General features: G+C 41.8%; 1 protein-coding gene across 1 annotated transcript in view; it reads right to left on the reverse strand.

Moving 5' to 3' along the window:
* The window catches only part of hdac7b (histone deacetylase 7b), a 73022-nt gene that overhangs the window by 46871 nt on the left and 11166 nt on the right, over window positions 1-14985 (reverse strand). Inside the window, exons 19-20 of the mRNA XM_039689442.2 lie at window positions 12324-12408; window positions 12129-12246 (exon numbers count right to left, since the gene is read on the reverse strand). Coding sequence (XP_039545376.2) covers window positions 12129-12246; window positions 12324-12408 — 203 coding nt within the window. The remainder of the gene's footprint in view (window positions 1-12128; window positions 12247-12323; window positions 12409-14985) is intronic.

Genomic DNA, 14985 nt, shown 5'->3' on the forward strand with positions numbered 1-14985 from the left:
ATATCTCAGCTCTGGAAGGGGCTAGAGCCTCGATTTTTGCACTCAGGTCTAAGTCTCATGGCCCTCTATCAGAATCCAGAGTTTTGGGAAGATTGGAGAAACTTAATTTTTCCCCAAAAAAAAAACACGTAAGGGGTACCACTGTTGTTTTTTTTTCGTGACGAATTTTTGAGTTTCCATATCTCAGCTCTGGAAGGGGCTAGAGCCTCGATTTTTGCACTCAGGTCTAAGTCTCATGGCCCTCTATCAGAATCCAGAGTTTTGGGAAGATTGGAGAAACTTAATTTTTTGCCCCCAAAAAAAAACGTAAGGGGTACCACTGTCGTTTTTTTTTCGGGCCGAATTTTTGAGTTTCGATATCTCAGCTCTGGAAGGGGCTAGAGCCTCCATTTTTGCACTCAGGTCTAAGTCTCATGGCCCTCTATCAGAATCCAGAGTTTTGGGAAGATTGGAGAAACTTAATTTTTCGCCCAAAAAAAAAAAACGTAAGGGGTACCACTGTCGTTTTTTTTTCGGGCCGAATTTTTGAGTTTCGATATCTCAGCTCTGGAAGGGGCTAGAGCCTCCATTTTTGCACTCAGGTCTAAGTCTCATGGCCCTCTATCAGAATCCAGAGTTTTGGGAAGATTGGAGAAACTTAATTTTTCGCCCAAAAAAAATAACGTAAGGGGTACCACTGTCCTTTTTTTTTCGGGCCGAATTTTTGAGTTTCGATATCTCAGCTCTGGAAGGGGCTAGAGCCTCCATTTCTGCACTCAGGTCTAAGTCTCATGGCCCTCTATCAGAATCCAGCCTTTTGGGAAGATTGGAGAAACTTAATTTTTTCGCCCAAAAAAAAAAAGTAAGGGGTACCACTGTCGTTTTTTTTTTCGGGACGAATTTTTGAGTTTCGATATCTCAGCTCTGGAAGGGGCTAGAGCCTCCATTTTTGCACTCAGGTCTAAGTCTCATGGCCCTCTATCAGAATCCAGACTTTTGGGAAGATTGGAGAAACTTAATTTTTTCGCCCAAAAAAAAAAAAAACGTAAGGGGTACCACTGTCGTTTTTTTTTCGGGCCGAATTTTTGAGTTTCGATATCTCAGCTCTGGAAGGGGCTAGAGCCTCCATTTTTGCACTCAGGTCTAAGTCTCATGGCCCTCTATCAGAATCCAGAGTTTTGGGAAGATTGGAGAAACTTAGTTTTTCGCCCAAAAAAAAAACCGTAAGGGGTACCACTGTCGTTTTTTTTTTTCGGGCCGAATTTTTGAGTTTCGATATCTCAGCTCTGGAAGGGGCTAGAGCCTCCATTTTTGCACTCAGGTCTAAGTCTCATGGCCCTCTATCAGAATCCAGAGTTTTGTGAAGATTGGAGAAACTTAATTTTTCGCCCAAAAAAAAAAAACGTAAGGGGTACCACTGTCGTTTTTTTTTTCGGGCCCAATTTTTGAGTTTCGATATCTCAGCTCTGGAAGGGGCTAGAGCCTCGATTTTTGCACTCAGGTCTAAGTCTCATGGCCCTCTATCAGAATCCAGAGTTTTGGGAAGATTGGAGAAACTTAATTTTTCGCCCAAAAAAAAAAAAACATAAGGGGTACCACTGTCGTTTTTTTTTTTCGGGACGAATTTTTGAGTTTCGATATCTCAGCTCTGGAAGGGGCTAGAGCCTCCATTTTTGCACTCAGGTCTAAGTCTCATGGCCCTCTATCAGAATCCAGAGTTTTGGGAAGATTGGAGAAACTTAATTTTTCGCCCAAAAAAAAAACGTAAGGGGTACCACTGTCGTTTTTTTTTTTCGGGCTGAATTTTTGAGTTTCGATATCTCAGCTCTGGAAGGGGCTAGAGCCTCCATTTTTGCACTCAGGTCTAAGTCTCATGGCCCTCTATCAGAATCCAGAGTTTTGGGAAGATTGGAGAAACTTAATTTTTCGCCCTAAAAAAAACGTAAGGGGTACCACTGTCGTTTTTTTTTTCGGGCCGAATTTTTGAGTTTCGATATCTCAGCTCTGGAAGGGGCTAGAGCCTCCATTTTTAAATTCAGGTCTAAGTCTCATGACCCTCTATCAGAATCCAGAGTTTTGGGAAGATTGGAGAAACTTAATTTTTCGCCCGATAAAAAAAAACGTAAGGGGTACCACTGTCGTTTTTTTTTCGGGCCCAATTTTTGAGTTTCGATATCTCAGCTCTGGAAGGGGCTAGAGGCTCCATTTTTGCACTCAGGTCTAAGTTTCATGGCCCTCTATCAGAATCCAGAGTTTTGTGAAGATTGGAGAAACTTAATTTTTCGCCCGATAAAAAAAAACGTAAGGGGTACCACTGTCGTTTTTTTTTCGGGCCCAATTTTTGAGTTTCGATATCTCAGCTCTGGAAGGGGCTAGAGCCTCCATTTTTGCACTCAGGTCTAAGTCTCATAGCCCTCTATCAGAATCCAGAGTTTTGGGAAGATTGGAGAAACTTAATTTTTCGCCCAAAAAAAAAAACGTAAGGGGTACCACTGTCGTTTTTTTTTCGGGACGAATTTTTGAGTTTCGATATCTCAGCTCTGGAAGGGGCTAGAGCCTCCATTTTTGCACTCAGGTCTAAGTCTCATGGCCCTCTATCAGAATCCAGAGTTTTGGGAAGATTGGAGAAACGTAATTTTTCGCCCAAAAAAAAAAACGTAAGGGGTACCACTGTCGTTTTTTTTTCGGGCCGAATTTTTGAGTTTCGGTATCTCAGCTCTGGAAGGGGCTAGAGCCTCCATTTTTGCACTCAGGTCTAAGTCTCATGGCCCTCTATCAGAATCCAGAGTTTTGGGAAGATTGGAGAAACTTAATTTTTCGCCCAAAAAAAAAAACGTAAGGGGTACCACTGTCATTTTTTTTTTCGGGCCCAATTTTTGAGTTTCGATATCTCAGCTCTGGAAGGGGCTAGAGCCTCGATTTTTGCACTCAGGTCTAAGTCTCATGGCCCTCTATCAGAATCCAGAGTTTTGGGAAGATTGGAGAAACTTAATTTTTCGCCCAAAAAAAAAAAACATAAGGGGTACCACTGTCGTTTTTTTTTTCGGGACGAATTTTTGAGTTTCGATATCTCAGCTCTGGAAGGGGCTAGAGCCTCCATTTTTGCACTCAGGTCTAAGTCTCATGGCCCTCTATCAGAATCCAGAGTTTTGGGAAGATTGGAGAAACTTAATTTTTCGCCCAAAAAAAAAAAACGTAAGGGGTACCACTGTCGTTTTTTTTTTTCGGGACGAATTTTTGAGTTTCGATATCTCAGCTCTGGAAGGGGCTAGAGCCTCCATTTTTGCACTCAGGTCTAAGTCTCATGGCCCTCTATCAGAATCCAGAGTTTTGGGAAGATTGGAGAAACTTAATTTTTCGCCCAAAAAAAAAAACGTAAGGGGTACCACTGTCGTTTTTTTTTTCGGGCCGAATTTTTGAGTTTCGATATCTCAGCTCTGGAAGGGGCTAGAGCCTCCATTTTTAAATTCAGGTCTAAGTCTCATGACCCTCTATCAGAATCCAGAGTTTTGGGAAGATTGGAGAAACTTAATTTTTCGCCCAAAAAAAAAAAAACGTAAGGGGTACCACTGTCGTTTTTTTTTCGGGCCGAATTTTTGAGTTTCGATATCTCAGCTCTGGAAGGGGCTAGAGCCTCCATTTTTGCACTCAGGTCTAAGTCTCATGACCCTCTATCAGAATCCAGAGTTTTGGGAAGATTGGAGAAACTTAATTTTTCGCCCAAAAAAAAAAAACGTAAGGGGTACCACTGTCGTTTTTTTTTCGGGACGAATTTTTGAGTTTCGATATCTCAGCTCTGGAAGGGGCTAGAGCCTCCATTTTTGCACTCAGGTCTAAGTCTCATGGCCCTCTATCAGAATCCAGAGTTTTGGGAAGATTGGAGAAACTTAATTTTTCGCCCAAAAAAAAAAAACGTAAGGGGTACCACTGTCGTTTTTTTTTTCGGGCCGAATTTTTGAGTTTCCATATCTCAGCTCTGGAAGGGGCTAGAGGCTCCATTTTTGCACTCAGGTCTAAGTCTCATGGCCCTCTATCAGAATCCAGAGTTTTGTGAAGATTGGAGAAACTTAATTTTTCGCCCGAAAAAAAAAATGTAAGGGGTACCACTGTCGTTTTTTTTTCGGGCCCAATTTTTGAGTTTCGATATCTCAGCTCTGGAAGGGGCTAGAGCCTCCATTTTTGCACTCAGGTCTAAGTTTCATGGCCCTCTATCAGAATCCAGAGTTTTGTGAAGATTGGAGAAACTTAATTTTTCGCCCGATAAAAAAAAACGTAAGGGGTACCACTGTCGTTTTTTTTCGGGCCCAATTTTTGAGTTTCGATATCTCAGCTCTGGAAGGGGCTAGAGCCTCCATTTTTGCACTCAGGTCTAAGTCTCGTGGCCCTCTATCAGAATCCAGATTTTTTGGAAGATTGGAGAAACTTAATTTTTCGCCCAAAAAAAAAACGTAAGGGGTACCACTGTCGTTTTTTTTTCGGGCCGAATTTTTGAGTTTCGATATCTCAGCTCTGGAAGGGGCTAGAGCCTCCATTTTTGCACTCAGGTCTAAGTCTCATGGCCCTCTATCAGAATCCAGAGTTTTGGGAAGATTGGAGAAACTTAATTTTTCGCCCAAAAAAAAAAACGTAAGGGGTACCACTGTCGTTTTTTTTTTTTGGGCCGAATTTTTGAGTTTCGGTATCTCAGCTCTGGAAGGGGCTAGAGCCTCCATTTTTGCACTCAGGTCTAAGTCTCATGGCCCTCTATCAGAATCCAGAGTTTTGTGAAGATTGGAGAAACTTAATTTTTCGCCCAAAAAAAAAAAACCGTAAGGGGTACCACTGTCGTTTTTTTTTCGGGACGAATTTTTGAGTTTCGATATCTCAGCTCTGGAAGGGGCTAGAGCCTCCATTTTTGCACTCAGGTCTAAGTCTCATGGCCCTCTATCAGAATCCAGAGTTTTGGGAAGATTGAAGAAACTTAATTTTTCGCCCAAAAAAAAAACGTAAGGGGTACCACTGTCGTTTTTTTTTCGGGCCGAATTTTTGAGTTTCGATATCTCAGCTCTGGAAGGGGCTAGAGCCTCCATTTTTGCACTCAGGTCTAAGTCTCATGGCCCTCTATCAGAATCCAGAGTTTTGTGAAGATTGGAGAAACTTAATTTTTCGCCCCAAAAAAAAAAACGTAAGGGGTACCACTGTCGTTTTTTTTTCGGGCCGAATTTTTGAGTTTCGATATCTCAGCTCTGGAAGGGGCTAGAGCCTCCATTTTTGCACTCAGGTCTAAGTATCATGGCCCTCTATCAGAATCCAGAGTTTTGGGAAGATTGGAGAAACTTAATTTTTCGCCCAAAAAAAATAAACGTAAGGGGTACCACTGTCGTTTTTTTTTTCGGGACGAATTTTTGAGTTTCGATATCTCAGCTCTGGAAAGGGCTAGAGCCTCCATTTTTGCACTCAGGTCTAAGTCTCATGGCCCTCTATCAGAATCCAGAGTTTTGTGAAGATTGGAGAAACTTAATTTTTCGCCCAAAAAAAAAAAACCGTAAGGGGTACCACTGTCGTTTTTTTTTCGGGACGAATTTTTGAGTTTCGATATCTCAGCTCTGGAAGGGGCTAGAGCCTCCATTTTTGCACTCAGGTCTAAGTCTCATGGCCCTCTATCAGAATCCAGAGTTTTGGGAAGATTGAAGAAACTTAATTTTTCGCCCAAAAAAAAAACGTAAGGGGTACCACTGTCGTTTTTTTTTCGGGCCGAATTTTTGAGTTTCGATATCTCAGCTCTGGAAGGGGCTAGAGCCTCCATTTTTGCACTCAGGTCTAAGTCTCATGGCCCTCTATCAGAATCCAGAGTTTTGTGAAGATTGGAGAAACTTAATTTTTCGCCCAAAAAAAAAAAAACCGTAAGGGGTACCACTGTCGTTTTTTTTTCGGGCCGAATTTTTGAGTTTCGATATCTCAGCTCTGGAAGGGGCTAGAGCCTCCATTTTTGCACTCAGGTCTAAGTCTCATGGCCCTCTATCAGAATCCAGAGTTTTGGGAAGATTGGAGAAACTTAATTTTTCGCCCAAAAAAAAAAAACGTAAGGGGTACCACTGTCGTTTTTTTTTCGGGCCCAATTTTTGAGTTTCGATATCTCAGCTCTGGAAGGGGCTAGAGCCTCCATTTTTGCACTCAGGTCTAAGTCTCATGGCCCTCTATCAGAATCCAGAGTTTTGGGAAGATTGTAGAAACTTAATTTTTCGCCCAAAAAAAAAAAACGTAAGGGGTACCACTGTCGTTTTTTTTTTCGGGCCGAATTTTTGAGTTTCGATATCTCAGCTCTGGAAGGGGCTAGAGCCTCCATTTTTGCACTCAGGTCTAAGTCTCATGGCCCTCTATCAGAATACAGAGTTTTGGGAAGATTGGAGAAACTTAATTTTTCGCCCAAAAAAAAAAAACGTAAGGGGTACCACTGTCGTTTTTTTTTCGGGACGAATTTTTGAGTTTCGATATCTCAGCTCTGGAAGGGGCTAGAGCCTCCATTTTTGCACTCAGGTCTAAGTCTCGTGGCCCTCTATCAGAATCCAGAGTTTTGGGAAGATTGGAGAAACTTAATTTTTCACCCAAAAAAAAAAAACGTAAGGGGTACCACTGTCGTTTTTTTTTCGGGCCGAATTTTTGAGTTTCGGTATCTCAGCTCTGGAAGGGGCTAGAGCCTCCATTTTTGCACTCAGGTCTAAGTCTCATGGCCCTCTATCAGAATCCAGAGTTTTGGGAAGATTGGAGAAACTTAATTTTTCGCCCAAAAAAAAAACGTAAGGGGTACCACTGTCGTTTTTTTTTCGGGGCCGAATTTTTGAGTTTCGATATCTCAGCTCTGGAAGGGGCTAGAGCCTCCATTTTTGCACTCAGGTCTAAGTCTCATGGCCCTCTATCAGAATCCAGAGTTTTGGGAAGATTGGAGAAGCTTAATTTTTCGCCCAAAAAAAAAACGTAAGGGGTACCACTGTCGTTTTTTTTTCGGGCCGAATTTTTGAGTTTCGATATCTCAGCTCTGGAAGGGGCTAGAGCCTCCATTTTTGCACTCAGGTCTAAGTCTCATGGCCCTCTATCAGAATCCAGAGTTTTGGGAAGATTGGAGAAACTTAATTTTTCGCCCAAAAAAAAAACGTAAGGGGTACCACTGTCGTTTTTTTTTTTCGGGCCGAATTTTTGAGTTTCGATATCTCAGCTCTGGAAGGGGCTAGAGCCTCCATTTTTGCACTCAGGTCTAAGTCTCATGGCCCTCTATCAGAATCCAGAGTTTTGGGAAGATTGGAGAAACTTAATTTTTCGCCCAAAAAAAAAACGTAAGGGGTACCACTGTCGTTTTTTTTTTCGGGCCGAATTTTTGAGTTTCGATATCTCAGCTCTGGAAGGGGCTAGAGCCTCCATTTTTGCACTCAGGTCTAAGTCTCATGGCCCTCTATCAGAATCCAGAGTTTTGGGAAGATTGGAGAAACTTAATTTTTCGCCCAAAAAAAAAAAACGTAAGGGGTACCACTGTCGTTTTTTTTTTCGGGACGAATTTTTGAGTTTCGATATCTCAGCTCTGGAAGGGGCTAGACCCTCCATTTTTGCACTCAGGTCTAAGTCTCATGGCCCTCTATCAGAATCCAGAGTTTTGTGAAGATTGGAGAAACTTAATTTTTCGCCCAAAAAAAAAAAAAAAACGTAAGGGGTACCACTGTCGGTTTTTTTTCGGGACGAATTTTTGAGTTTCGATATCTCAGCTCTGGAAGGGGCTAGAGCCTCCATTTTTGCACTCAGGTCTAAGTCTCATGGCCCTCTATCAGAATCCAGAGTTTTGGGAAGATTGAAGAAACTTAATTTTTCGCCCAAAAAAAAAACGTAAGGGGTACCACTGTCGTTTTTTTTTTCGGGCCGAATTTTTGAGTTTCGATATCTCAGCTCTGGAAGGGGCTAGAGCCTCCATTTTTGCACTCAGGTCTAAGTCTCATGGCCCTCTATCAGAATCCAGAGTTTTGTGAAGATTGGAGAAACTTAATTTTTCACCCAAAAAAAAAAAAACGTAAGGGGTACCACTGTCGTTTTTTTTTCGGGCCGAATTTTTGAGTTTCGATATCTCAGCTCTGGAAGGGGCTAGAGCCTCCATTTTTGCACTCAGGTCTAAGTCTCATGGCCCTCTATCAGAATCCAGAGTTTTGGGAAGATTGGAGAAACTTAATTTTTCGCCCAAAAAAAAAAAACGTAAGGGGTACCACTGTCGTTTTTTTTTCGGGCCGAATTTTTGAGTTTCGATATCTCAGCTCTGGAAGGGGCTAGAGCCTCCATTTTTGCACTCAGGTCTAAGTCTCATGGCCCTCTATCAGAATCCAGAGTTTTGTGAAGATTGGAGAAACTTAATTTTTCGCCCAAAAAAAAAACATAAGGGGTACCACTGTCGTTTTTTTTTCGGGCCGAATTTTTGAGTTTCGATATCTCAGCTCTGGAAGGGGCTAGAGCCTCCATTTTTGCACTCAGGTCTAAGTCTCATGGCCCTCTATCAGAATCCAGAGTTTTGGGAAGATTGGAGAAGCTTAATTTTTCGCCCAAAAAAAAAACGTAAGGGGTACCACTGTCGTTTTTTTTTTCGGGCCGAATTTTTGAGTTTCGATATCTCAGCTCTGGAAGGGGCTAGAGCCTCCATTTTTGCACTCAGGTCTAAGTCTCATGGCCCTCTATCAGAATCCAGAGTTTTGGGAAGATTGGAGAAACTTAATTTTTCGCCCAAAAAAAAAACGTAAGGGGTACCACTGTCGTTTTTTTTTTTCGGGCCGAATTTTTGAGTTTCGATATCTCAGCTCTGGAAGGGGCTAGAGCCTCCATTTTTGCACTCAGGTCTAAGTCTCATGGCCCTCTATCAGAATCCAGAGTTTTGGGAAGATTGGAGAAACTTAATTTTTCGCCCAAAAAAAAAAACGTAAGGGGTACCACTGTCGTTTTTTTTTTTCGGGCCGAATTTTTGAGTTTCGATATCTCAGCTCTGGAAGGGGCTAGAGCCTCCATTTTTGCACTCAGGTCTAAGTCTCATGGCCCTCTATCAGAATCCAGAGTTTTGGGAAGATTGGAGAAACTTAATTTTTCGCCCAAAAAAAAAAAACGTAAGGGGTACCACTGTCGTTTTTTTTTTTCGGGACGAATTTTTGAGTTTCGATATCTCAGCTCTGGAAGGGGCTAGACCCTCCATTTTTGCACTCAGGTCTAAGTCTCATGGCCCTCTATCAGAATCCAGAGTTTTGGGAAGATTGGAGAAACTTAATTTTTCGCCCAAAAAAAAAAAAACCGTAAGGGGTACCACTGTCGTTTTTTTTTTTTCGGGCCGAATTTTTGAGTTTCGATATCTCAGCTCTGGAAGGGGCTAGAGCCTCCATTTTTGCACTCAGGTCTAAGTCTCATGGCCCTCTATCAGAATCCAGAGTTTTGGGAAGATTGGAGAAACTTTATTTTTCGCCCCAAAAAAAAAACGTAAGGGGTACCACTGTCGTTTTTTTTTTCGGGACGAATTTTTGAGTTTCGATATCTCAGCTCTGGAAGGGGCTAGAGCCTCCATTTTTGCACTCAGGTCTAAGTCTCATGGCCCTCTATCAGAATCCAGAGTTTTGTGAAGATTGGAGAAACTTAATTTTTCGCCCAAAAAAAAAACCGTAAGGGGTACCACTGTCGTTTTTTTTTCGGGCCGAATTTTTGAGTTTCGATATCTCAGCTCTGGAAGGGGCTAGAGCCTCTATTTTTGCACTCAGGTCTAAGTCTCATGGCCCTCTATCAGAATCCAGAGTTTTGGGAAGATTGGAGAAATTTAATTTTTCGCCCAAAAAAAAAAAACGTAAGGGGTACCACTGTCGTTTTTTTTTTCGGGCCGAATTTTTGAGTTTCGATATCTCAGCTCTGGAAGGGGCTAGAGCCTCCATTTTTGCACTCAGGTCTAAGTCTCATGGCCCTCTATCAGAATCCAGAGTTTTGTGAAGATTGGAGAAACTTAATTTTTCGCCCAAAAAAAAAAAGGTAAGGGGTACCACTGTCTTTTTTTTTCGGGCCGAATTTTTGAGTTTCGATATCTCAGCTCTGGAAGGGGCTGGAGCCTCCATTTTTGCACTCAGGTCTAAGTCTCATGGCCCTCTATCAGAATCCAGAGTTTTGGGAAGATTGGAGAAACTTAATTTTTCGCCCAAAAAAAAAACGTAAGGGGTACCACTGTCGTGTTTTTTTTCGGGCCGAATTTTTGAGTTTCGATATCTCAGCTCTGGAAGGGGCTAGAGCCTCCATTTTTGCACTCAGGTCTAAGTCTCATGGCCCTCTATCAGAATCCAGAGTTTTGAGAAGATTGGGGAAACTTAATTTTTCACCCCAAAAAAAAACCGTAAGGGGGTAACACTGTCGTTTTTTTTTTTCTGGTCAAAATTTTTACTTCCGATATCTCAGCTCTGGAAAGGTCTAGAGCCTCCATTGTTGCACTCAGGTCTAAGTCTCATTGCCCTCTATCAGAATCCAGAGTTTTGAGAAGATTGGGGAAACTTAATTTTTCGCCCCCAAAAAAAACCGTAAGGGGGTAACACTGTCGTTTTTTTTTTCTGGTCGAAATTTAGATTTTCGATATCTCAGCTCTGGAAGGGTCTAGAGCCTCCATTGTTGCACTCAGGTCTAAGTCTCATGGGTCTCTATCAGAATCCAGAGTTTTGAGAAGATTGGGGAAACTTAATTTTTCGCCCCCCCAAAAAAACGTAAGGGGTACCACTGTCGTTTTTTTTTCTGGTCGAAATTTTGAGTTTCGATATCTCAGCTCTGGAAGGGTCTAGAGCCTTCATTGTTGCACTCAGGTCTAAGTCTCATGGCCCTCTATCAGAATCCAGAGTTTTGAGAAGATTGGGGAAACTTAATTATTCGCCCAAAAAAAAAAAAACGTAAGGGGCAACACTGTCGGTTTTTTTTTCTGGTCGAAATTTTGATTTCCGATATCTCAGCTCTGGAATGGTCTAGAGCCTCCATTGTTGCACTCAGGTCTAAGTCTCATTGCCCTCTATCAGAATCCAGAGTTTTGAGAAGATTGGGGAAACTTAATTTTTCGCCCCCCCAAAAAAACGTAAGGGGTACCACTGTCGTTTTTTTTTCTGGTCGAAATTTTGAGTTTCGATATCTCAGCTCTGGAAGGGTCTAGAGCCTTCATTGTTGCACTCAGGTCTAAGTCTCATGGCCCTCTATCAGAATCCAGAGTTTTGAGAAGATTGGGGAAACTTAATTTTTCGCCCAAAAAAAAAAAAACGTAAGGGGCAACACTGTCGTTTTTTTTTTCTGGTCGAAATTTTGATTTCCGATATCTCAGCTCTGGAAAGGTCTAGAGCCTCCATTGTTGCACTCAGGTCTAAGTCTCATTGCCCTCTATCAGAATCCAGAGTTTTGAGAAGATTGGGGAAACTTAATTTTTCCCCCCAAAAAAATGTAAGGGGTAACACTGTCGTTTTTTTTTTCTGGTCGAAATTTTGAGTTTCAATATCTCAGCTTTGGAAGGGTCTAGAGCCTCCATTTTTGCACTCAGGTCTAAGTCTCATGGCCCTCTATCAGAATCCAGAGTTTTGAGAAGATTGGAGAAACTTATTTTTGCGCACCGAAAAAAAAAAAACGACAGGGGTACCACTGTCGGGGGGTTTTTTTTGGGGGGGGGGGGTCGAAATTTTGAGTTTCTCTGATCTTCTTGAAACTCTGGATTCTGATATAGGGCCAAGAGACTTAGACCTGAGTGCAAAAATTGAGTCTCTAGACCCTTCCAGAACTGAGATATTGAGATTTTTATAGTGGCATAAATGCTACGTGAGATCTCAATGTCTCAGCTCTGGAAGGGTCTAGAGCCTCCATTGTTGCACTCAGGTCTAAGTCTAATGGCCCTCTATCAGAATCCGGAGTTTTGAGAAGATTGGAGAAACTTATTTTTTCACACCGAAAAAAAAAACGACAGGGTCTGTCGTTTTTTTAGGGGGTCGAAATTTTGAGTTTCTCTGATCTTCTTGAAACTCAGGATTCCGATAGAGGGCCAAGAGACTTAGATCTGAGTGCAAAAATGGAGGCTCTAGACCCTTCCAGAGCTGAGATATTTATAATGGCATAATGGCATTTACACAGGGAACCTGAATGTTGCACTCTAACTGTTGTCTTACCGGCTTCTGGCACCCAAGACTGAAGCAGCTTCAGTGCCTGCCGAGTATGTCCTCTCTCCTTTTACATAAGACAGAGACACAGTTTCCAACATGGAGCTCGCTGAACGCCAGTACTTGCCTGAGAAAGAGACAGAGGGAAGTATGAAAAGAAAAGATCAAGACCACAGAAAATAAACAGCACTGAGCGATTCTCACTCTGAGCCTGCAGTACTGTCTCCAGAGATTCGATCGCGTTGGCACAGGGAATCCTCTGTAATTCCTCCTCAGCTAAAGGCTCAGGCTGCAGAAACAAAAAAAATACTCACTTCATGCAATAGACCCTTTTGTATTTTGTACACAATGATTGGCAACGGAAGTATGGCGAGAATCAGCAGCGTGTCAAGCTCGGTCAAGCTACGCGAGCGGATTTTTATTATGTCCTCGCTCCAATCAACACGTTTAATCGCCTGCAGCCACAGGCGCCGCCGGTACTTCTTAAATGGCCATGATTCTGTCGAAATCCTATAAAACTTAAGCCCCTTGGTGGAATATTGGTTAGTGCAACCGTAAACGCAACAACCAGACATTTTGAAGCTGGGAAACCGTTTTAATAAACTTTTGGAGTTGCTAACACGTTTAGAGCCAGTGGGAAACAACACCACTTCCGTTGCCAAAATGCGCGCGCAACTATTTGATCACGTGGGCTGTAAAGGGTCAGCCTTTATTTAAGTCCCGCCCCTCTGCTTCCGGCTCATGGGACCTTATTTCGGAAAAAATATGTGTGGTAGTCCATGGCGAGAGATAACTTATCTTTTTATTCCGTCTGAACGGTGCCCTGAATTACACATATGATGATTGTCAATTTAAAAGATAAAAGAAAGTCAAAAACGTCGCAGTTTGTCATAAAACAGAAGAGTAAGAGTTTTAGTTTTATGTGAAAATCGCTCAATGAACTACATCTCCCGGGAAGCGAAACAACGAGCGAGATCCGCTGTCTGCAGTCTAGTAACTCACTCAGGCATGACTGCGTAACGTTACGATTATAACGTAAGACTATAGAAACAATGATAGACAGTAGCCTCTGTAAAGTTAGCTTCATTCATTGAGAGAAAATGTGCGCCTTTGGGGTTTGTAGTCTTTGTAATTATGCATTTTCACAGTCTTATACCTCAATGGTTTCACATCAAACGGTGACTTTCTTTACTTTAAAATGTATCTTTTAAATTGACAAACATCATATGTGTAATTCAGGGCACAATTCAAACGAGATCAAAATATTTGTTGTCTCTCGCCATTGACTACCATACAATATTTTTCCGAAATAAGGTCCCATCGTGGTCGACCGGAAGGGGAGGGACTTAGGCTCTCTATAGAGCTGGTAAGTCCCGCCCCTTCAGCTAACCCCGCTGGACCTCTAGGTGGAAAAATCGTTAATTTAAGTGAATGAGAGAAAATAATTATTTTCTAATCCCGTTTGAATATTGCAATGAATGCGAACATATGTTGTCTGGGAATTTTTTATATAATGTTTCATGTAAAGAATGCTACAATTTAGCGGGTAGAATTTTCATACGGTTAGACTTTGTGTGAGAGCACTTTGTGGATTACAACTCTTTCGACGTGTTTGATATACATCACCCCCACTAGCACACGGATCCCGCTGTGTTATGCGGCGACGCCACATATGTGACGTGTAGTCTTTCTCGTTATGTCTATTCCAAAACTGCTAGCCAAAGAATCATACAATATACTGTCAAACTTGTTACATGAGAAATTATATAAAAAATTCACAGACAACATATGTTACATTCATGGCACAATTCAAACGGCATCATAAAATAATTATTTTCTCTCATTCACTTGCATTGACACTTTTTCAACCTAGAGGTCCACTTGGAGTTTTACGGATGGGCGGGACTTAACAGCTCTATAGACCTTATGTAGCCCCGCCCCTTTTCAGTACTGCGCTCGTTGTCTTTTGACTTCCTGGTCTGTATTTTGACAGTGATCTTGCATAGGTATGAATGACCTATAATGATAGGTATGAAAAAATTTCCCGGTCGACATTTGTTAAGACATCTGCTTTACAATGCTTGCAATTACAATGATAAACATTGCAATGCTCAGGATAACTTTTGTTAACTCTACAATAAGTAAATCCACTTCACCAGCTAATTACTCCTCGACAGCGATGCCATAGAAATATACAGAGCGACTGCGAAACCAGAAGTTCAAAGACAATATTCTAAAGATGACGGCGCACACATTTCTCTGGTGCATAAGGTCTATACCAAAGTCCTTTTAGGCAAGTCATGCCACTCGGCCGCCATCTTGGCAATGCCTCCGGGCAGCTATTTCGGACTTAACAAGACCAGGCTCTATCTAAATGAATGGGCAGAGACTCAGAACTGCACTTTCACTGGTCACCGGGGACATAAAAACTGCATACATAGAAACAGCTGTAAAATATAATAAAAATCGCTGAAAAAGTTTAATGACTTTGCCCCAAAATAAGGGTTAAAAAAACGCAGTTTTCCCACAGATTACACTTCTACTGCGCATGCGCAAGGGTTCTCTCGCTCTCTGTCACGAGTGCGCTGCACAGCTTGAAACACAGTATGTAAAGTCAAGTCAAGTCAAATATATTTATATAGCGCTTTTCACAATATAGATTGCATCAAAGCTGCTTCACAGTATCAATCAAGACAACTTAACAGTATTTGTTTATTCATGGGGAAAAAAAAGACAATGAAGTTTGGTAGAGCTGATCAATGGTATGATGGGTCATTTAATTTGAATATCCCAAATTATATATATAATTTGAATATGTAGTATGTGCACGCTCTTGCTCACTCGCTTTAGATTCCGGGAGATTTGA

Source organism: Pimephales promelas, chromosome 8 (assembly GCF_988280905.1).
Source record: "Pimephales promelas chromosome 8, fPimPro1.hap1.1, whole genome shotgun sequence".
NCBI lineage: Eukaryota > Metazoa > Chordata > Actinopteri > Cypriniformes > Leuciscidae > Pimephales > Pimephales promelas.